This window comes from Rhineura floridana, chromosome 4 (genome assembly GCF_030035675.1).
Source record: "Rhineura floridana isolate rRhiFlo1 chromosome 4, rRhiFlo1.hap2, whole genome shotgun sequence".
Lineage (NCBI taxonomy): Eukaryota > Metazoa > Chordata > Lepidosauria > Squamata > Rhineuridae > Rhineura > Rhineura floridana.
In genome coordinates, this window is record NC_084483.1 from 142,746,972 (window position 1) to 142,771,504 (window position 24,533).

At 43.5% G+C, this 24,533-nt stretch overlaps 1 protein-coding gene across 1 annotated transcript in view; it reads left to right on the forward strand.

Moving 5' to 3' along the window:
• Nucleotides 1–24,533, forward strand: part of CATSPERE (catsper channel auxiliary subunit epsilon) — a 236,210-nt gene that overhangs the window by 106,738 nt on the left and 104,939 nt on the right. Inside the window, exon 8 of the mRNA XM_061626112.1 lies at nt 10,274–10,380. Coding sequence (XP_061482096.1) covers nt 10,274–10,380 — 107 coding nt within the window. The remainder of the gene's footprint in view (nt 1–10,273; nt 10,381–24,533) is intronic.

Genomic DNA, 24,533 nt, shown 5'->3' on the forward strand with positions numbered 1-24,533 from the left:
GGAACACTCACCCAAGCAAACATTTTCCCCTGAGATACAAAAAAGTTAAAATACTGCAAATGCAGCACAGTAGCCAGAGAGGGTGGTGGAGGCCACTTTGTGTAGCAAGTGCGAACACAGTATTCACACACACACACATTGTCATCTTTCACCTCCACAGTTCTTTATCTCCATTCTGCTGCTACCTCCTTCTCTTCCTTTATCCATGTTCTTGCCCTCCGGCTCCTTTTTCCCTCCATTCCATTCTTCTCCACCACCATCCATTTTTTTAAACAATTGTTTTCTCCACTCCACACCGTCTCGCTCTCCATCTCCTCCCTTGTCGCCTCCTTCCCATCCACAGAGCATGAGAGAAGAGCGATGCTGCACAGAAGCCCAATTTGAAGCACATGATTTTCATCCACAAATCAGAGGAGCAGACTTCCCCTACTCCCCCCCCCCAGTAATGCTCAAAAGTAATGATGGAAACATTACAATTACTCCATAAAAGTAATAAAATTACTCTTAGTTCTATTACAAACAAAATGTAAAGGAATTATCCACTCGTTCCTCAAAAAAGTAATGAATTACAAGTAATTCGTGACTTGTAACTAATTACTTCCAACCTCTGTTTATATCCCTTTAAACAAAGTTTGATTATGGGGATGGCTGGCGCTGCACAGGTTCCCATGGCATGGCAAATTTCTGCCAGCACATAGGTTTGAGAAGCTTCATCTAACTGGGGAAGCTTTTTTCTTGGAGTTTTGGCTAACACCAAACCATTCTGGAGTATAGATAGCTCTCTTTACTGGTGTCCATTATGCATGTTCTTACTCATCTGATCACAGGATGTGACCTGGTATCTCAACACCTGATGGTGTTGCTCTATAAACTGGTCTGATGGTTGTGGTTTCTCTCCTGGTCTTTTCAGCAGCTTCTGCTTCCATTCCAAGATCCCATTCCAGCCAAGGTGAGAATTCCAGTATCCATTCCAGACCTGGTGTAGAGGGTGCTACAATGGTAGCTGTTTTCTCTCAAATTAATGGAGTGAGTGAGTGGGTGCAGCTATGGAAACTGATCCTGGCCACAAATGCCAGTCTGTTCCGTTGAGGTGCTCTCCCCATCCAGGTAGTCACCCTGGGGATGGTGGCCTATGGTTTCAGATCATTTGTCTGGACCTGAAGTCCTGGAATTTAGATGTTCAAGGTGCCCATCTGTGGATCCAAGATTTTAGACACACTACTTGCTTCGAAGCAGGCCTCAAACAGTGGGGTGTCCAGCTCTACCTGGAGGTGTTTTCTTTTCTGAGGCTGACCCAGTAGCTCTGGAGGTTAAGGTTGTCAATGATCATTCTGTTTACCTCACCAGTCAGTGCTTAGTTACCATTGTTCTAGTCCCAACTTCCCTGTCCAGCTGTCTGGAGGATTGCTGCCCTGGAGACAGCTTGGCCTCCAGGCCTCCTCTATGTTTTTCCTTCCTTCAGGCTGATTCAATGAACCCTGCAGAGGATCACTCAGAATGGGGTGAGGGTGGTTCTGGTGGCTCCATATTGGTCCCGGAGGCCTTGATTACCCAATCTTCTCCATTTGTTGGAGGGAGAACCTTGGCGTCTTCTAGATCTCATGCATCCGAAGCCAGCGCTCTTCCGGTTGACAGCCTGGATGCTGAAAGGCTATGGCTAACCCAGTTGGGGTTCTCTGGTAAGGTTCTGAAAACAATACTCCAGGCGGGCATCCATGAATAGGGTGTTTTGTTCCATCTGGAGAGCTTTTCTGGCATGGTGTTACAGGGAACAAGTCAACTCCTTGTCTTGGGAGGTGTCAGATTTACTTGGTTTGATAATATGTCTCTAGCACATTAGATTAAGCCAAAGCAGGAAATGCCCATTCTAGATACCTATTCTAGGCCAGAGTAGACAAGGGCCTGAGCGCAAATATGTCAAGAGGCAGGCAGCTGCGCTGAGTAGTATCTTCTTGAGTCCGGGGGAAAAATATTCCTTCGTCCCATTCTCTTTATAAACGGTTCATCAAGGGTGTAGCACTTCTTCCCCCTCAGGTGGTTCATCATGTTCCCACATGGCATTTTTGCTGGGTCCTGTCGACTCTCACGTGGGGCCCATTTGAACCTATGGCTACATGCCCATTCAGCATACTTACCTTCAAGACAGTTTTTCTGGTTGCGGTTACTTCTGCTAGGTGGGTTTCAGAGCTGGGGGCTTTATTGGTTGATTCACAAATGTGCATCTTCCACCAAGACAAGGTGGTGCTGAGTCCGGATCCGTCCTTGTGCAAAGTAAACTCAGCCTTTCACAGATCACAAGAAGTAGTCCTTCCCTAGTTTTGTCCAAGTCCTACCTGCTCTCAGGAGAGACAGTGGCATAAAACATGCTCTGAGATTTTATTTGGGTCACACCTTTTAATACTGTCATTCAGAATCCTTGTTCGTGACTTTTCGGTGCCATCTAAGGGAAAGGAGGTTGCTGCCTTTTCCAGTTCCAGATAGTTTTTCATCAGCTAATGCTGCATTTGTTTGGAAGGTTCTTAGAGGATGGTTCAGCAGTAGATGGGAACAGAGAAAGCCCACCCAGGGTGAGGGGACTGCTCTGATACAACCTACAAGAGAATGTCCTCCACTGCCAACAGGCAAAAATGGAAGTTTTTCTTACCGTACACTTCTGTTTGATGTTGGCAGTGGAGGACATTCTCCCCATCTTTCCTTCCTCTGCTGATGCATTTTCCAATCCTCTGCTGATTTTGGGGAGGGGGTGGTACTAGGGTTTCTGTGTCCTACATCATTAGCATGTTTAGGCTGTTTTGTCATGTCTCCCACAGTACATGGTAATGTTAGTCTGGATGTTGTGCTTATTTCCTCTTGGACATTAAGTTCCCAGTTTTAGGATCACTCAGTCGGTAGAGTGTAACCGTCAGTTCTCCACTGATAATGGGCAGAGGAGTGGTTCTTGCTCTGTCAGTCGAACTGGAGTGTGGGATGACTCCTCCCCTTGGAAGAGGAGGCAAAGGATTCTGGACTCTGCCTGTCAGTCCAGTAGGAGGTGTCATCCCTACAAGACAATGCCCTCCACTGCCAACATCAAACAGAAGTTTATGGTAAGAAAACTTCCATTTTTTGATACTGGTGTGATTACATTAGGTTGGGCTCATTTCTAGGTCTTGATCATTCAGGTTGAAGACCAATGGATTATATTATCTGTCTTGCTATGCTAATATATTCCCAGTGGATTTACCTGGAATGGGCCATATCCACCTTGACTGGATTCATTTGTGCTGTGCATAGTGATGTGACAGACCTACTACTCTTCCTTGCATTGCTTGGCCTTTTAGTCCACCTTTGTAAACTTGTTTTCTGTCCTGGTATCCGTATGTGCCTACCTAGGATATCAGTCATTTATTCCCCAGAATATATTTGTTCACCTTTAAGGTACCACAGGACTCATCATTTCTGTGAATTTTTCAACTGTGAAATCTCTGAAACTCTATATTTGTGAGTAAATCTGTCATTTATCAGACACCATATGCATGATGATGACACCTTATATCTTAATAATAGTACCATTGGCCTAGAAGCAACTATTAATTACAACAGATACAAAAGAAAACAAGATTTATATATGTGTGTATGCTATGATAATGTGAATTTCTATCCTGCCCTTCCTTCCAAAGGAGCCCAAGGCAGCAAACAAATCAGCAAAACCATTAAAAAAGCATTCTAAAAACAGTTAAAGCATTCTAAAAACAGTTAGTTATAAACATTCTAAAAACAGTTCAAAAACCTTCTTTTATCCAGTGATCTCTGAGTTGCCAAGAATAGCTCCTTCAGCCTACAAATGTCTGGGTAAACAGGAATGTTTTCAAATTCCTCCTAGAGGTCAATAATGATAGAGACAGATGCACCTCATTGGGGAGGTTATTGCACAAATGGGGAGCTGCCACTTGAAAGACCCTCTTGGGTCAATGCCAACGAGTCCGCCCCACCAACCGGCGATACCAACAAGGCCTCATCCGTTAATCACAGGGTCTGAGATTATTTATATTTATTTATTACATTTATATTCCACCTTTCCTCCAAGGAGCTCAAGGTGGCATACAAACATGCTTCTCCCACTCCCAGTTTTATCCTCACAACCCTGTGAGGTAGGTTAGGCTGAGAGACACAGACTGACCCAAGGTCACCCAGTGAGCTTCATGGCTGAGTGGGGATTTGAACCCTGGTCTCTATCTTGAGATGGTTGATACTGGGGAAGACACTGTCTTAGGTACTTGTATCCCAAGCCATTTAGGGTTTATATGCTAGTACTAACAAATTGGGCCCAGTAGCTTGCTGGCAGCCAATGTACAGATTGCCTTTGCATTGTAGAGTCAAATAATAAATTTCACTGTTCATCTTTCTTTATATGAAGTGGAGGTCTGTACTTCCCTCACCCTTCCACAAAAAAGAATTTTTCCACCAAAATATGTTTACATCCTCTTCCTGGTTTTCCATAGTTATCAGACAGATGTTTTTGTCTCACAACTGCAGAAATCTTTTTTTTAAAAAAAATTGTCAGAAAACATACTGATAAAAAGAAAAAGCCATGCTAAATTCTCTGCAAAAAAATAAAACAGGCAGTACACATCCTCAATGCCTGTCTCCATTGTAAAATATTTATGTTGGCCATTCTTTCCCTAAATATTAATTAGCCTACATTTAAACAAGGAATATATATTACAATTGCTGCCTGGTTTAGTATTTCTTGGATTTTATTATGTTGTTTTTTAATTGTTTGTTTCAATATTTTTGATACTTGATTTTTATGAACCTCTCCCTACAATTCATGTGTTGTATGAATGTGCAGTTGAGATATTTTCATGATAAATAAAGTCTCCTGCTGTTGAAGGAGACATTAAATGAAGAACTGCAGAAAGAGGAAATTTTTAAGGACCTCTTCTATTTCCTCAAGAAAAGGAGGAAGATAAATGAGGATCACCATTGCTATAGAACAAACAGCTAACACAGAAGTGCTAGTAGATTACTGAAGCAGTCAGGTAGCTGTATTTCATCCTAACATTTCTATGCTACTTTTCTGCCAAAAGGCTCCCAAAGTGGCTACAATCATTAAAAACATTTTGTTACATTAGATGCATACTTATCTCAGCATGACCTGTGAAACAAGTGGTTTCCTGAAAGCCTGTGTGCCTGTATATGCAGCACAATTAAGCTGTAGAGTTGCCTTTGGCCAGGATAGAGCCAGTAAGATCTCAGTACTGTGGCTGCTGCAAGTAGTAAAAGGGCCTAGCCTAAGAATATGGGCCATTTTTCATTATTTTGGCTTCTAGGTTTCGGGACAGAAGACTGTTTTGTTTTCTAAATTCTTGTGCGCAATTTGATGATTTTATGAAATTTCCCTCTTCAAAGTCAAAGGTCAACATTTCTGAAATGATTCCCATAGGGAGAGGATGTCTCCTCTTATCCCATGACTGCTAAATTTGCTCAGGAGCCTTTAACAAGGAACTTTATCAAAAAGCTTTTTGAAAGCCCAAGTTCACAATGTCTACTGGATTCCATGCATGCTTATTGATATTTTCAAACGTTAGTGAGACACGATTTAAAACTTTGCAGAAGTCATGTTGATTCTTATTCTTCTATATGCTTGGTAATTTTATCTTTAATAATGCTTTGCACCAATTTCCCCAGAACTTGAGAACTAAACTAACTGGCCTGTAATTTCCTGGATCCCCCTGGATGTCTTTTTTAAAACTGGCGTTTCATTTGCGACTTTCTAGTCCTCTGGTATGGAGGCTGATCTTAGGGACAAGTTACAGTTAGTTAGGAGATCAGCAATTTCACATTTGTGTTTTTCAAGATCTCTTGGGTGGATACTACCTAGATGCGGAGATTTAAATTGTTGTTAACCGCCCAGAGAACTTCGGCTATGGGGTGGTATATAAATGCAATAAATAAATTTATCAACCAGGCCTACAAGAATTTTGTCTCTTGACACCACTATTTGCTTCAGTTCTTCAGACTCCCTCCCTAAGAAAATCAGTTCAAGCCCAGGGATCTGTCCTATTAGCTCAGATGCAAATAATTCATTCACTTTCTCTTCTATCTCCTTTTCCTTCTTTAGTACATACATCATAAACTCTCTGGTCATCCAAAGGTTCAATTGCTTCTGAAATGGCCTCTAAACATTTCTTTCTTGTGAATGTACTGGATTGTGGGTTCTAGCATGCTCCCCTTTGTCTGTATCTGTTCAGATTACTTATATGACAAACTTTGTGGTTGCCTAGGCTTCTACAGTTTTGCCAGCAGTTAGGTCTGATTAGGCAGACTAATAGTCAGGGATCCTACCAAAGAACATACTTAGGTCTAGGGATATCTCAGAATAAAGTAATCTTAAGAAGATCTTTAAAAGTTATATTTATTGTTAACATATATATATTATCATTACATATACTGCTACAGGTGGCCATAGCCAAAAATCAGAATAGCAGGTCTTACACATCACATACAGGGGATGTACACCAAACACATTACATGTAAGAACATCACAGGTCATATATTAACATTAGTTTTCTTTGCCATAATATGCAATGGACTCAGCTCACCCTTGCTGTGTGTGGACCTTCAACACGCAGAGTAACCAAATTCTCTCTTCAACCAGGCATAAAGCACTCTTGGGGTGTCTGCTTTATATAGCCCCTATCACATGTTCCCTTCTATATACTGATTGTAAATTATACTTCTATATTCTAAATCTGTCTTCTAACTCAATTGACTCTACATCTTGACTCTATATTCTAATTCTGTAGACAGCTGCAGCCAAGGTTGTTGGCTGGCTTCCCAATCACTTATTTTTATTTACTTTTTCCTAGGAATACGCTGACTAGCATCTCAGAAATGGGGGGGGGAGAAGGATGCATGAAAGAAAGCTTCCTTTTAAAATAGCAGTTTGTATTTTAACAGTGCGTGCCTCTACACCACTTATATACTTAATTTATACCAGAGAGCTCAAAATGACCAAAATCTACAAAACAGAGGTGGCCCATGACACTTCCCTAAATGGTGTCTGGCTTCTAATGTATATACATTTTTTATTGTTGGTCTTAATGTTTTTAGTGATATGCCCCTCAAATTATCTTTTTTCTTTTATGAATCCCTTAACTGCTTGCATTTCTTTTGCCAAAGTTTATGTTCCTTTTTGTTTTTCTCATTTGGGCAAGACTTCCATTTTCTGAAGGAAGTATTCTTGCCTCTAATAGCTTCCTTGACTCTTCTTGTTAACCACTTTGGCATCCTCTTGGCCTTGGTGGTATCTTTTCTGACATTTCCTTTTTACCAATTTACCTCATTTTGGAAACTTTTCCTCTTTTGAAGTCAGATGTAACTATTTTGGATTTCCTTGGCAATTATTTATTTACATACAGTAAAATCTCATATCATGGGGATCGGGGGACAAAGGGTGCACCCGCATTATAGGGCTTCCACATTAAAACGAAAGGCACAGTACTATGTTCAGTATTGTACTCAGGGACATATCATACCTGTGGTATAGCCAAATCCGTGATACAGTGAGCTGCGTTATAACAAGGTTCCACTGTATATGTTAAGTTTGAGAGCACTGGGTTCACTGTTTCCAATCAGTTCAGCAATCCTTACCATCTTGCACCAGGTCTTGGGTGCTACATAATATTCTTGCATCTCCTCTGGTTAGTTCAATGATACAGGTTCCAGGGCATAGTCATTTAGGATATCTTGAAATATTACCTTTTTATCATGACCAGAACATGCATTTACCCAGTCTATGTGAGAGTAATGAAGTCAACCATTTACTACTATATTTTCTCACTTGGATGCTTCCTTGATTTCATTCTCTATCTCAAGATTACCATGAACGTTTTGGTCAGGAGGGAATCCTGTGTTGCCTGTGCTAAATTACTTTTGGAGCCTGGTATTGCCATACACAGTGATCTCATGAAAGAGTCTACTCCCTCTGAAAATACTGATTTGTGTGGTACTTATGTTCTCATGAGCATATAAAGTGAAATTGCTCCCAGTATGTGTTAACATGATTAATTTATGGAATCCACAATCTTCATTATGGCCATGGGCTTAGCTTTAAACATTTATGAAGGACATCTCAGGTAATAGGTATTAGCGAAGATAGCTAAATGGAACTTTTTCTGAATGCCAGTTGCTGAGGAGACAGTATGGGAGGGCTATTATATTCATGCACTGCTTTGAGTTTCGCAGAAGCATCTGGCTGGCCGCTGTGGAAACACAATGCTGGACTAGATGGATCCTTGCTCTTATCTAGAAGTATTCTTATGTTCTTTTTCCCCCCGCTTCATCGCAGAAAAATGATTTCTTTTAGTTATTCATATCTCAATTTCTGACCATCTTTCTGATGTAGATGTTTTCTCATCTTAGTTAGCCATTTATGTATTTTAGTATATTTATGAATTTTTTTATGGTTTATTTGTATGTTATTGTGTGTGTGTGAACTATTCTAAAAGCTCTGCTGAAGGGTGGTATAAGATTCTTTTGATAAATAATCACACATTCTGTTCAAGGCAAATTTCAGTATAATTTGTTTGCTCAATTTATTGAGGTAGTAAGCTCGCTAATTGTTTTTACTAGCAAGCCATTGATTCGCTTCGCTGTATCTAAACTTCTCCCTGGTCCACAATCAATTGATTCTTGGCATGAGGAAAGATTCTCTGAAGGAAATATCAATATCAGTATTTTTTAGTATTAATGCTAATCCAAGTCTGAATTTTGTCATGAGATGTTTATTATTATTATCCATTCCAATCGGGCTTCAGGACTGGACATGGAACTGAAACAGCCTTGGTCGCTCTGGTGGATGATATGAGGATATACATGTTGGATAGGGGAGAACATACCTTCCTCGTCCTCCTGGATCTCTCAGCGGCTTTTGATACCGTTGACCACGGTATCCTTTTAGATCGCCTGGAGGGATTAGCAATAGGGGGCACTGTTTTACGGTGGCTCCGTTCCTATCCCTCAGATAGGCACCAACGGGTGGCATTGGGAGATGAGGTTTCAGACCCTTGGCCTCTCAACTGTGGAGTACCACAGGGTTCTATCCTCTCCCCCATGCTATTCAACATCTATGTAAAGCCGCTGGGGGCTATCATCAGGAGGTTTGGGCTGCAGTGTCACCAATATGCGGATGATACTCAGCTCTACCTCTCATTTAAATCTTCACCAGAGTTGGCTGTAGATACCGTGTCCAAGTGCCTGGAGGCCGTAAGTGGATGGATGGGACGGAATAGGCTGAAGCTGAACCCTGATAAGACCGAGGTGTTACTCGTGGGAGATAAGAGAAGGCTGGGAGATATAAACCTGGTGTTTAATGGGGTAAGATTGCCCCTGAAGGACCAGGTCCGCAGCCTCGGGGTCATTCTTGACTCACAGCTGTCCATGGAGGCTCAAGTATCAGCAGTGAGCCGGGCAGCTTGGTATCAACTCCATCTGATACAGAGGCTGCAACCCTACCTTCCTGTCCATCTTCTCCCACGAGTGAGACATGCCCTGGTCTCATCTCGCTTAGACTACTGTAATGCGCTCTATGTGGGGCTGCCCTTGAAAACGGTCCGGAAACTACAGCTGGTACAGAATGCGGCAGCAAGTTTGATAAAGAACAGCCATCGCCGTGATCATATTAATAGATCTTCACCGGTTACCAGTTGTTTACCGGGCCCAATTCAAAGTGCTGGTATTAACCTTTAAAGCCCTATACGATTTTGGCCCAGTTTATCTGAAGGAGCGCCTCCAGCATCACCAATTATGCTGCCTGACAAGATCAGCCACACAAGACCTTCTCTCGATCCCACCAGTTAAAACAGCTAGGCTGGTCCGGACCACAGAGAGGTCATTTTCGATTGTGGCCCCCACCCTCTGGAACTCCCTTCCTTTAGACCTCTGCCATGCCCCCTCCTTGATGGCTTTCCGCCGATCCTTGAAGACCTGGCTGTTCAGGCAGGCCTATGGGGTTTCTGGGGTGGGTTAGTTTTTAATGCTGCTGATTACATGTAAGAGTGGGTAGCTTAATTATTGAACATTATTGTTATGGTTTTATATTGTATTTTATCCTGTTATTGTACGTCGCCTAGAGTGGCCGTTAATTCGGCCAGATAGGCGACTCAAAAATAAAATTTTATTATTATTATTATTATATTATGAGAAGCATTTTGGAAATGAAAAGAGATGAGACTTTAAAATATATAAGCAGATTTTGAAAATATGCAACTAATTCTATTTTTCTAAACAGCATTCTAGGGCACTTAGCAGGCAGTTCTCAAATTTGGGACAGGCACCCTTTATTAAAACATTCTTCAAAGGTATCGAATACACGGAAGCCGAATTTACAGATGAGGGGTATTGTTCATTTACATTTTACTGAATTTAATTCTCTCTTATAAAAATTATTTTATATATAATCTTTTGGGGGGAACTCCTACTGGGAGAAAGGGCGGTATAAATCTAATAAATAACAATAATAATAATCACTGTACACAAGACTGCTGTTTTTCATATATTGTGGGTATAATGTGTATGTCGCCCAATCAAGCAAGGGAGTTTCATATAGGTGTATCTTGATGAGAATGTGCTTCATAATGCATGTGCACTCTGGGGAAAAGTCACTTGAGTTAACAAAGTGCAATAAAAGGATTAAATACTCACTTTTTATTTTCCCAGCCACTTTTTCTTTTTCCACCAAAACAGTTTTTCCTGATCTCAGTGGGTTATCAAGCTAACCATTACACACATTTGTGTGGAACAAATATTTAGGCCTCATGCACATTCCCATCAAGGGATACTATGGTGGCCTTAATTTTATAGGCACTTCTCAAAAACTGGGTTTTTTTTAATATAAGAAAAATGCATAAGTTGCAACTGAAACCCTGAATCCACCAGGCTTGAGGGGGTGTGGATACAGCACAATGCCCCCCACCCTCAGAATAGGGGAGCCATGGTGGCAAAAGTCCATCTGCCCACCATCAAGCAATCTGGCAGGCACTAGTCATGTCTACTGTTGATCTGCCTGGTGAAACAATAAAAAGGGGTGTGCCAGAGTGAGGTTGCCCAGACGCATATCCAAACCTCACACCCTTGCAACCTGGTGGATCCTATGTCAGCCAAAGAGCTGGTGCACGAGGACATTATCCTCATAGGAGACAATGGGCTAGGCCCAATGTGAGAAAATCAGAACTCTGCCCGCTTGCTGCCCATAGTGACATGAGAGTGCTGTTCAGATGTGGAGGAGCCCCACTGTCAATCAACATGGCACAGGCTGGATATAAATCCTGAATGTGCCAGCCACAAATTACTTGATACCCCTCATGGTTTGGGAGTTTGTCACACATGCTTCTCATGCAGGGAATATGATCATGAGAGGAAGGACACTTTGCACTATTGTGAGAACTGAGCACAAATACTGGGCAGCCGGTGGGGGAAAAATCTGCATTTTAAGCAGTTTCCCTCCTCATCACAAGGAAGGAAACACTGCTATTGCTGAAAAGCTTCACTCCCAAACAGGAACCCAACAGCAGCCCTCCAGACAACAAGGAATATCTCCAAACACTCCTATGGAACAGCTGACATAGACCCTACCCACGAAGTCAATCTGGAACAGGGGAGCAGCCCCATCTGAGGAATCGCTAGGTCAACCTTGTTATCTCACATGGCGTGCTGGTGGCAGCAGCAAGTAACACCACCATCATCCCATGAGCCAACATAGCTCTAGCCTTTGACACAGCCAGACCTGCCCAGTACCACACTCCAGCTTTTGACTCATGTGAAAGTGCTGTGGCCTCAACAAGCAAATACTCACCTGCATGTCACTACAGATCATCAACACAGAGGCCAGAGCAGTAGGACACCATGCACCTAGACATGAGACCTGGAGCCACACAAAGGTAAGGAGCTGCTAGTCTGCCAGCTAACTCCACAACACCCACAACTTCCAGCCCTCAGTGGTGTGTTTTGCTTTGCAGGATGACAACCACCGAGGACATCACAGCAGCATGTATCCACAGGGCCAAAGCATCTACCGCAGAGGCCACTAAAGGTAAACTCTCTGCCACTCCAGGTGTGCTCACCCTCTGCCTGCATTGCAGAGGGGAAGAGTGATGTTCGTTTGCCATGCCAGCCTCAGAAATCTCTCCCGCAACCCTCACACCTGGCTCCCTGCACCCACCCCTGCATCCAGGTACACTTGCATATGGCACAATTGTTTCCATGCAGTTGCTTCCTGCAGCCCCACTTGTGTTCACAGTTTGCTGTGCAACAGATGCTGACCCTACCCTGGAATTCGTTCTTTGGAGTGGCTATGGTGGTACTCCAAGCAGCAAAAATAGTTCAATAAAAACAAACTTTAAACAGTTTCACTGTGTCTCATTAATTTTTTTTTGCAAGGTCAGATAAGGAATGTACTCTCACACTACCTGGGCACCCCTGCAGCACTCTTGCAGCAACCCTGACAGACCCTACTGGACCACAACTGCCAGTTTTCTCTGCTTCAGCACCTTATGGTCCATCAAGATGGGAATTTCAGTCCAATCAGGGTTGGGTCACTCCGAACTCACACATAGACAAATGACCATTGAAAGGCAAGGGCAAGGCAGACGCTTAGCAGAGTACACAGCAGAGCTTATTGGGAGAAAGGGGGGGAACACCCCACCCAGGGGGTAAGGAGGGCAGCCTAGCACAAGGCTATTAGCACAATAGCCAAAACTAGGAGAAGGGAGGCAAACAGCAACCTAGTGGGAGGCCAAGGGGTTGGGGAACACAGGATGGAAGAGGGCTCAGACAAGCCGTACTCAGCAGTGGGTGTGAGGGCACGCCCAGGTAGTAGCACACAGAAGAGGTGTAGGGGCAGGGAACAAATGAATAACAGGAGGATGCTATGTTGGCCAGGGATCAGCCAGTGGCAATGGGGCAGCACATGCATGTCGGATGGGCACATGGCTAAGGATAGGGAACAGTTGGCACTGGTGGGCTGCTGGAACAAATTGAAATAGGAAGTATCATGGGTTAAAAATTTCCACAGCAACATAATCCCACATAGTGGTGACATGGGGATCTTGAGTGTTGGGCACTGCCACATCATCTGGCCCCAGAGGCCCTTCCCTAATCCAGATCCAGTTTCATGGGCAACTGCCATGCCAGCACCGTATTGCACAGAGTGGCACAGACCATCGCCACCTTTGCAAGAGAGCTGGCCACATCCTCCCATGTGAGAGAGGCAACAGAACTGCATATTGAGCATCTCAAATGCCCATTCAATCACCATGCATATGGAAAGGTGTGCCCTGTTGAAGTGTGCCATATGGCTTCACACATTTAGTGAGTATAGCATGAGCAGAAAGGGTCTCAGCAGGTATCAGTGGTTAGCTGTAGGAGACAAAGCATCCCCATGACCTGCCAGCCTACCCCTGCTCATTGAGGGGAAACTCCCACCTACCCAGGAGTCACCTACAGCTTGTGGGCCAGTCCTCCTACATGCACAGCACATTGGATGCCTCCAGAACCTGGGTGCATACATGCTCCTTGGCATTGTGGCTTTCACATAGGTGAAGATGCACTGGGTGTTGAGCACAGCCATGACATTTATGGAGTACTGGTGGTACCAGTTAGTAGGTGGGCCTGTGGTTGGTTAACAACATGGGCCCAAAGGTGCTATCCAGGGCCATAGGGACAGATGGGAAGGCAACCATGGCATAGAAGACATCTCTGATCCTTGTGTACTTGTCCTGTATGGCAGAGATAAGAACATAAGAAGAGCCTGCTGGATCAGGCCAGTGGCCCATCTAGTCCAGCATCCTGTTCTCACAGTGGCCAACCAGGTGCCTGTGGGAAGCCCGCAAGTAGGACCCGAGTGCAAGAACACTCTCCCCTCCTGAGGCTTCCGGCAACTGGTTTTCAGAAGCATGCTGCCTCTGACTAGGGTGGCAGAGCACAGCCATCACGGCTAGTAGCCATTGATAGCCCTGTCCTCCATGAATTTGTCTAATCTTTTAAAGCCATCCAAGCTGGTGGCCATTACTGCATCTTGTGGGAGCAAATTCCATAGTTTAACTATGCGCTGAGTAAAGAAGTATTTCCTTTTGTCTGTCCTGAATCTTCCAACATTCAGCTTCTTTGAATGTCCACGAGTTCTAGTATTATGAGAGAGGGAGAAGAACTTTTCTCTATCCACTTTCTCAATGCCATGCATAATTTTATACACTTCTATCATGTCTCCTCTGACCTGCCTTTTCTCTAAACTAAAAAGCCCCAAATGCTGCAACCTTTCCTCGTAAGGGAGTTGCTCCATCCCCTTGATCATTCTGGTTGCCCTCTTCTGAACCTTTTCCAACTCTATAATATCCTTTTTGAGATGAGGCGACCAGAACTGTACACAGTATTCCAAATGCGGCCGCACCATAGATTTATACAACGGCATTATGATATCGGCTGTTTTATTTTCAATACCTTTCCTAATTATTGCTAGCATGGAATTTGCCTTTTTCACAGCTGCCGCACACTGGGTCGACATTTTCATCGTGCTGTCCACTACAACCCCGAGGTCTCTCTCCTGGTTGGTCACCGCCAGTTCAGACCCCATGAGCGTATATGTGAAATTCAGATTTTTTGCTCCAATATGCATAATTTTACACTTGTTTATATTGAATTGCATTTGCCATTTTTCCGCCCATTCACTCAGTTTGGAGAGGTCTTTTTGGAGCTCTTCGCAATCCCTTTTTGTTTTAACAACCCTGAACAATTTAGTGTCGTCAGCAAACTTGGCCACTTCACTGCTCACTCCTAATTCTAGGTCATTAATGAACAAGTTGAAAAGTAAAGGTCCCAATACCGATCCTTGAGGAACTCCACTTTCTACAGCCCTCCATTGGGAGAACTGTCCGTTTATTCCTACTCTCTGCTTTCTGCTTCTTAACCAATTCCTTATCCACAAGAGGACCTCTCCTCTTATTCCATGACTGCTAAGCTTCCTCAGAAGCCTTTGGTGAGGTACCTTGTCAAACGCTTTTTGAAAGTCTAAGTACACTATGTCCACTGGATCACCTCTATCTATATGCTTGTTGACACTCTTAAAGAATTCTGATAGGTTACTGAGACAGGACTTTCCCTTGCAGAAGCCATGCTGGCTCTGCTTCAGCAAGGCTTGTTCTTCTATGTGCTTAGTTAATCTAGCTTTAATAATACTTTCTACCAGTTTTCCAGGGACAGAAGTTAAGCTAACTGGCCTGTAATTTCCGGGATCCCCTCTGGATCCCTTTTTGAAGATTGGCGTTACATTTGCCACTTTCCAGTCCTCAGGCATGGAGGAGGACCCAAGGGACAAGTTACATATTTTAGTTAGCAGATCAGCAATTTCACCTTTGAGTTCTTTGAGAACTCTCGGGTGGATGCCATCCGGGCCCGGTGATTTGTCAGTTTTTATATTGTCCATTACGCTTAGAACTTCCTCTCTCGTTACCACTATTTGTCTCAGTTCCTCAGAATCCCTTCCTGCAAATGTTAGTTCAGGTTCAGGGATCTGCCCTATATCTTCCACTGTGAAGACAGATGCAAAGAATTCATTTAGCTTCTCTGCAATCTCCTTATCGTTCTTTAGTACACCTTTGACTCCCTTATCATCCAAGGGTCCAATCGTCTCCCTAGATGGTCTCCTGCTTTGAATGTATTTATAGAATTTTTTGTTGTTGGTTTTTATGTTCTTAGCAATGTGCTCCTCAAATGCTTTTTTAGCATCCCTTATTGTCTTCTTGCATTTCTTTTGCCAGAGTTTGTGTTCTTTTTTATTTTCTTCATTCGGACAAGACTTCCATTTTCTGAAGGAAGACTTTTTGCCTCTAAGAGCTTCCTTGACTTTGCTCGTTAACCATGCTGGCATCTTCTTGGCCCTGGCGGTACCTTTTCTGATCTGTGGTATGCACTCCAGTTGAGCTTCTAATATAGAGTTTTTAAACAACTGCCAAGCATTTTCGAGTGATGTGACCCTCTGGACTTTGTTTTTCAGCTTTCTTTTTACCAATCCCCTCATTTTTGTGAAGTTTCCTCTTTTGAAGTCAAATGTGACCGTGTTGGATTTTCTTGGCAATTGGCTAGTTACATGTATGTTTAATTTAATAGCACTGTGGTCACTGCTCCCAATCGGTTCAACAACACTTACATCTCGCACCAGGTCCCGGTCCCCACTGAAGATTAAGTCCAGGGTTGCCGTCCCTCTGGTCGGTTCCATGACCAACTGGTCTAGGGAATAGTCATTTAGAATATCTAGAAACTTTGCTTCTTTGTCATGACTGGAACACATATGCAGCCAGTCTATGTCCGGGTAGTTGAAGTCACCCATTACTACCACATTTCCTAGTTTGGATGCTTCCTCAATTTCATATCTCATCTCAAGGTCTCCCTGAGCATTTTGATCAGGGGGACGATAGATTGTTCCCAGTATTAAGTCCCTCCTGGGGCACGGTATCACCACCCACAACGATTCTGTGGAGGAGTCTGCCTCTTTTGGGGTTTCGAGCTTGCTGTATTCAATGCCTTCTTTCACGTATAGAGCGACTCCGCCACCAATACGTCCTTCCCTGTCCTTCCGATATAGTTTATATCCAGGGATAACCGTATCCCACTGGTTTTCTCCATTCCACCAGGTCTCCGTTATGCTTACTATATCAATGCTCTCCTCTAAGACCAAGCACTCCAGTTCTCCCATCTTGGTTCGGAGGCTCCTAGCATTAGCGTACAGGCACTTGTAAGCAGTGTCTCTCTTCAAGTGTCTTTGGCACTTGTGGTTAGGCCTGTGGTAATTTTGCTCTTCTGAATTTATATCCTGTGCCCCTGCTCTCACAATGCCTACTTCTAGGCCTACCCCTTTTAAAATTTCATCATGAACTCCTGGATGCATGCTACCATGTAATCCAGGAAGGCACTGGAACACTTCTGGCACTGGAACACTTCTGGTGGAGGACTGGGAGATGGGTAGGCTCCCCAAGCCACATCACATTGGAAATATCATGTGGGCAGGAAGCACAGGCCAAGGACCACCTTCTGGATCATGGGATTGTTGTCCTCAACATGGAGAGGGCCTTGCAGGTAGGATTCCAGCAGCAGGCACAGTGCTTTAGTGACCAATCTGTCCAAACAGAAGGCCTGGATACATTTACTGTATGTTTGTCAGGGTGATGGCACATAGGCACTGGAACATGGCACTTCTGCTCTCAGTGGTGAACCTGTTGGCCAGGAAGTATGCCACAAGGATGGGGATGTCCAGGCAATACTAGTGTGGCAGGGACAGCAGTGGTGCCAGGGACAGCTGTGGTGTGACATGGGGCATTGCGCCAAGTGACTCTGTAAAGAGAGACATGGGTCCATGGACTGAAGATGGGCTTTTGGCCTTTCTCCCAAGTGCTCCAGTACTGCAGACACTTGCTGAGCCCCACTGTCAGGTCCCAGTGTGCCGGCCAGTTCCCCAAAATGGCTGGTGCTGTGAGAGCTGGCCAGTGACTGAGTTGTCAGAACTGCTGGATGTTGGCACCTCCCAGGGATGGGGGGACTTGTGTCAAATCTAGAGCAAGGAGCAAGAAGAGAATTAGAAAAAAAATCCATGCACATTAACAACACCAAGATTTTTTGAATTTTCCATCCTTACTGTATGCGCCTCCCATGAAAATGACAGTATTCTTTAGTTGTAGGAATGCATCTTGAATTTGAATGTTGTAATATCTGATTTATCTATAATGTGTAGATTGTCTTACATTTAAAAAAATGTTTAAAAGCATTTCACTCTAAAAAAGAAAATATTTCATAAGATTTTTTTTAAGCATTCCCCCAAATTTTCCATTTTTCCATCAAAAAAATTGGGAGGAAAGTTATTGGGAAAAATGTTTTCCCTGCTTTTTGGGGGGGGGGGCTTCACATCTCTAAATTTGCACTCAAGATCAGAATTGATATGTTACCAGCAAAGATGTTCACAAACTTATCATAGTGTGCAACTGATTGTTCAATTGTGTTCCAGAGCTTAGCAGTGGAGCCTAGTCTGTTAGAACAAATGGGGCACTGCTCCACCAACCTCAGTCTGTCCTCAGCCAGCCCAGGTGTCTTTCCCCCCCAGAATAGTCAAAATCACCTCCAAAATCATAGCTTCACTTCCTCCTTTCTCCTGTATTCATATTTTTAAACTTACACATTGAGAAGTCTAACAGAATCCTTGATGCTGTTTCTGTCCATCTGCTGTGGTGATCAATCTTCTCTCTGCACATCACAGCTAATCACAAAACATTACTATGGAGAGATGTTTCCACCCGTATCTCTGGGGAGAGGGATTTAAAAAGCAACAGTTCTTGCATATAGTTAGGAAAGGGTTAAGTAGGGCTGGAGGACTCCTTTGCTCTTCCATTTATCGCGGCAGTTCTGAATGATCTGTCTATCAATCAGGTGCATTGTGCCTTCCATTTCAATTAGGGTTGCCAGGTTCAATCCCTGAGACTGATCCTGTATCTTTAGGAGAAAAGAAAGCCAAGTGCAGGTGTTCTTGCAACCCTGTAATGGGAAAAACCATAAGGTGGAATTCTCCCTCCCCTGTGCAGAACTTTTAAAGATACAAAGACCTCTTAGAGGCTGGGCCTGGCAACCAAGAGGTCTTTTGTATCTTTAAAAGTTGTGCAAGGGGAAGGGAGAATTCCACCTTGTGGTTTTTCCTATTACAGGGTTGCCAGAACACCTGCACTTGGCTGACTTTCTCTTCTCCTAAAGATACAGGATCAGTCTCAGGGATTGAACCTGGCAACCCTAATTTCAGTTATCTTGGCCAATGAGATGTGCATTTAATTTTGTAGCTTTTGGGGGTCTTCTAGGTCTGCACAAGTTTTTCCCTCTCTTGCAATAGTCAGATGGAGGAACAGCAGCAGCTGCCAATGCCAGCAAGTCTCTCAGACTTCTCAGTAAATGGAAGTTTGAGAGTATATTATTCTGGAATGCAGTAGTTTTAGTATTCTGATGGGGGAAGTTTGGGGCTGCAGATGGGAAAATGCTGGACCTGCATTGTGCCCTTCCAGGGCATTTTACTTTTTACTCTTGTTGAGAGAGAGAGACAGAGAGAGAGTGTGTGTGTGTGTTAGGGTTGCCAGACTCAAGGCCTGAGATTGATCCTGTATCTTTAGGAGAAGAGAAAGCAGAGCTTGGAAGTAACTCGTTAGAAATAACGAGTTACTTGTAATTTGTTACTATTTTGCATAACGAGTGGGTAACTTCGTTACATTTTGTATGTAACAGAATGAGTGGTAATTTCATTACTTTTGAGCTGCAAATGTAACTTTTTTGCGTTACATTTGGACGTTACTGGGGGGAAAGCAGGGGAAATCATCTGCTGCTGTGATTGGTGGAGGAAAGATATGTGCCTCAAACTGGGCTTCTGCGCTGTTTAGCTCTTCCCTCGTGCTCTGTGGAGGCATGAGGGAGGAAGTGGAGAGTTAGACAGCGCTGGAGGGCAAGGAGGAGTAGAAGGCAGAAGCAGCAGAATGGAAGTGAAGAGCTGTGGAGGTGAGTGTATGTGTTACCCTTTCCAACCTACTCTCCCTGCCACCCCCCGCTTGTCCTGCCTCCCTCAGCCTGCTCGCCCGCCCCCTCCGCTCGTCCTGGCGCCCCCTCCGCTCGTCCTGGCGCCCCCTCCGCTCGTCCTGGCGCCCCCTCCGCTCGTCCTGGCACCCCCTCCGCTCGTCCTGGCACCCCCTCCGCTCGTCCTGGCACCCCCTCCGCTCGTCCTGGCACCCCCTCCGCTCGTCCTGGCACCCCCTCCGCTCGTCCTGGCACCCCCTCCGCTCGTCCTGGCACCCTCTCTGCACCCCCTCCGTTTGTCTTTGCACCCCTTCAGAGAGGGTGAAAATTGGGAACTGGCAAGAGACTAGGCGGTAGGTGCAGTCTCATACTTCTGTTTGTGTGTTTTGCTTCAGTTATGTGCCTCTCATAGAGCGACTCTCACTAGGCAGCAAGAGATGACTACCCTAAGCAACTAATTTGGGGCACCATGCAACAAATTATTAGCTATTTTAATTTTTGGTTGTTGTATATTTACTGTCAGGAAGAGGTACTTGTGAGATTTTCTGCCTCAAATGCCAACATAACTTTTCAAGCTATGGTACTATGACCTTGACTTGGGGGCAGGGCACCATTTGCTCTTCTGCTTCAAGTAGCAAAATGTCTTGGGCTGCACCTGCTTGCAGTCATTTCACATACTGGACAACTAACATGGCTTTTTGGTGAAGGGCAAGAGAGAATAAGACTATCTCAAAAACAGTTGTGCTTGAGGAAAAGATGACAAACATGTGGAACTGAACTTTTCTGCAATAATATAGACATTTGCATAGGGTATTTTTTTCTACTCATGGAATATTAAAGTCCTAAATCCTTTGTCATCCCCTCCCCCTTGTGCACACCCTTTACACTGTCTTTCTCCCTATGCATGTAGGTCAAAATGACAACTGGTGTAGTTTGGGAATTAACAAAATGAGAGCTGAATTACAACTCAAAAAAGAACTTCCCTGCTGGTGTCTGCTACTGATGTGGGGGACATTTTGTTAGGGAGAAGTGATGAGAGGGGTAATTTGCTGCTGAAACTTTTTATCTGCAACCCCTTCCCTGGCCACTTTCCCCTAGCTGATGGAGGTCAATAAGGAAAAATATGGGGCATTGCACTGGTAAAGTGGCAGGCAAGGAAAACAGCCCCTTCCATCTATCTCCTGCTTCACCTACCCAAATGCACCCCAGCAAATGCTTTGCACATTGACAGCACACATTTAGTTGGTTTTATGGTATTTGCTGCTGAAAGTGTAGTTCCATGCTGGGTGCAGCTGGGACGTTCTGAGTTCATATCTTACCACAGCCATGAACTCGCTGGATGACCTTCTGGCCACACCCACGCCAGACATTTATGTCACTTTAAACAGTCATGACTTCCCCCAAAGAATCCTGGCAAGTGTAGTTTGTGACGGGTGCTGAGTGTTATTAGGAGACTCCTATTCTCCCAACATAGCTCCAATGTCCAGAGTGGTTTAACAGTCAGCCCCTCTTCTCAGACAATTCTGTGACTGGAGTTCTGTGGGGGGAACTGGGGTCTCCTAACAACTCTCAGGACCCTTCACAAATTACACTTCCCAGGATTCTGAGATCATGATTGTTTAAAGTGGAATAAATGTCTGGTGTGGATGTAGCCTTAGTGAGTCATTTTTCTTTCCAGCCTGCCCATCAATCATATGGACATTAAAAAAATCTGGACTATTATAAAAGTTAGAATTTTATTTGAAACACCTTTCAACACTCAAAAAAGGACTGTCAGTCATTAGAGCAGTATGACAATGGAACCAATTACCTAGGGAAGTGGTGGGCTGTCCAACATTGGAAGCATTCAAGAGGCAGCTGGACAGCCACCTGTCAGGTGTGCTTTAACTTGGATTCCTGCATTGAGCAGGGGTGTGGACTTGATGACCTTAAAGGTTCCTTCCAACTCTACTGTTCTATAATTTTCTGTTAGCTGAGACATCTCGCTCTCTCACTCTCACTCACTCACTCACACAACCACTGAGCATTCCATAACAGAGCATGCTCAGTACTCATTTGGGCTGTTTTGGGAGTCATCCCCTTTCTGTTTTCTCTCTCACTTTTTTGTATTCTGCAACACTTGGGGTTCCCTCTTGCCCACTAATACTCCTTATTATGTGTGGTATGGATGGTGATACCATGGCTACATAAGCAACAACACTTTCAACCTGAGCTTCAGAAATAAAGGGAATGACACTCTGACCAGTTTAAGTGGTTAGTATTTAAATCTGATTGGAAACTGTTCAATTTGATACAAGGTGGCTATTAAGCATGACCTAAAAGCTGCAATTCCAAGCATACTTACTTGGAAGTAATTCCCATAACAGTAAATAGGATTTACTTCTGGGAGTATAGAATCAATCCGTAAGAGTCTCCCAGTAGACACCATACATGTAAGCACATGGCTTTTCCCCAAGAATCTTGGGGACTGTAGTTTACTCCTCACAGAGCTACAATTCCCAGCACCCATAACCAACTACAGTTCCCAGGATTCTTTTTTGGGGTGGTGGTGGAAATGTGCTTTAAATCTGTCATGTGTATGCAACTTTGGTGAGGTAATAGCTGAAGGTAATCAGCCCAAAATGATAACAAATAATCAGTAGGCATTCCCAAAAGACATTCAAACAGTGGGTAAAAAAAAGTGAGAATTACAGAGGCAAACGCAGAATGCAGTTAAGCAATAAAGTAATCCAAGAGAGAGGAGACACCTTTGTCTCTGCTCTCTCCCTCCTGAGCCATGAGGGCACCTCCAAGTTAGTTAGAACTAGGTATGCCTTTCCTATCTACTATGTATTTCTATAAATAAAATAGCTTTTCTTATTTTACTAAGTCTTAAGTCTCAGTGATCTCAGTGCAGGGTAAAAGCCTGCCACTTAGGTAAACGCACATATTGGCACACACACATCTCAGACTGTTGACAATCTCTGCTAATATCTATACAAATTTACATAACATGCGTCACCTGAACTCACATGATCTAGAGTTACCTTAGATCTTGCAACATTTGCAAATGAGAAGCAATAGGGTTTTATATTAGTTCTGATTGTCTATTGGGCTATCATAGGGTGTGTATTTTTTGCCTTTTCTATGGCAAAAACTCCAACTTCAGTGGAATTTATGTGATGTGCTCTAATCATTTGAATTTGGCTAATGAATGCTTTATTCTTTCATCAGAACTTTAGCAGTAGTACTAAAATACTAATAAAAAAGGGAAAGAGAAAAAATACATACATCATTCAGCTGTATTGTTATTTATAGATATAGATATAGATATAAAGGATAAATGGCATTTTGTGAAAAGTATTTTTGTCTACATTTTATACCTCCTCCTTGGTTTTCCAAGCTTGGCATGGAATGCTTGTCATACAGAATTAATTTGAAATGCTGCATTATCATAATCATCATCTTCAAAATAAAAATAAATGTACTGCCTTCAAGTTGATTCTGACTTATGGTGACCCTATGAATAGGGTTTTCATGAGAGGCAGTGACTGGCCCAAGGTCACCCAGTGAGCTTCATGGCTATGTGGGGATTCGAACCCTTCTACTACCCCCTGTGTGTGTGTGTTTAGTTTTAATATTGTTTTAGGCTACTTAGATGTGAAGCAGCCAAGGCCAGCACCTTGTAGGCATTTTTTTAAAAAAGTAACTGAAATGTAATTGTAGTGATTACTTTTGAGAAAAAGTAAAGTAATCAGTTACTTTCAGAGCAATTGTAATTGTAACTGTAATTACTACTTTTTTGGCCAAGTAATTGTAACTGTAATTTATTACTTTTTAAAAGTAATCTTCCAAGCTCTGAGAGAAAGTCAGCCAAGTGCAGGTGTTCTTGCAACTCTGTAATGGGAAAAATGACAAGGTGGAATTCTCCCTTCCCCCTGCAGAACTTTTAAAGATACAGAAGACCTCTTGGTTGCCAGACCCGGTCTCCAAGAGGTCTTCTGCACCTTTAAAAGTTGTGCAGGGGGAAGGGAGAATTCCACCTTGTGGTTTTTCCCATTACAGGGTTGCAAGAACACCTGCACTTGGCTGACTTTCTCTTCTCCTAAAGATACAGGATCAGTCTCAGGCCAAGAACCTGGCAACCCATTTGTGTGTGTGTGTGTCTGTGTGTGTGTGTGTGTCTGTGTGTGTGTGTGTGTCTGTGTGTGTGTGTGTGAGAGAGAGAGAGATTACATCTCATTTCACCATTATTTCTTGTTTTCTTGCATTACTCTTCTTACAGTGCAACTCTATAATACTTGTCTATTCAGTAGTATGTCCTACTGAGTTCAGGAGGGTTTGCTCCCAAGTAAAGGGGTATAGAGTTACAGCTTTACAAGGCAACCCTAACTATGCCTACTTACAAGTAATTCCTATTGAATCCAAATTCCTATACTAACCTATATACCACCATGATTAGTACCACTTGTGCATAACAAGTTTATGGGTGTTAGCTAGATGAGTTGCTAATTCACCATAGCATTTAGGCAACTAACCCTAGTGGACAAAGTCTCTGTGACTAAGTTGTATATAATAATTTTCTTCTGACCACTGAAGAAGACCCAGTGGGTCCAATGCATCTGGTCTTTGACAAATTTTGTTGTCATCTGTTGGTCACATTAGGATGTTGGTCAATTTTTGACCTGAATAGACACAGAGTTCCAAAGTGTGGGTACTGCCACACTAAAAGGTAGACTTCTTACAAGTATGTAACAAATATTATGTGGCATCTATAACAGTGCCAGTTCCACAGATTGAAGCAGTTGAGTGGTCATATATGGGATAAAGTGGGAGATGGTACTTACTAGGAAGAGGGTAGGTAGGAACACTTGGGATATCTACCTAGGTCATCTCTCCACTGTCAAGCAGAGCATTGACCACAGCTTCAACAGGAACATCAGCTATACCTGCAAGGAATTCCCCAAGAGAAAGAGAGGAACCTT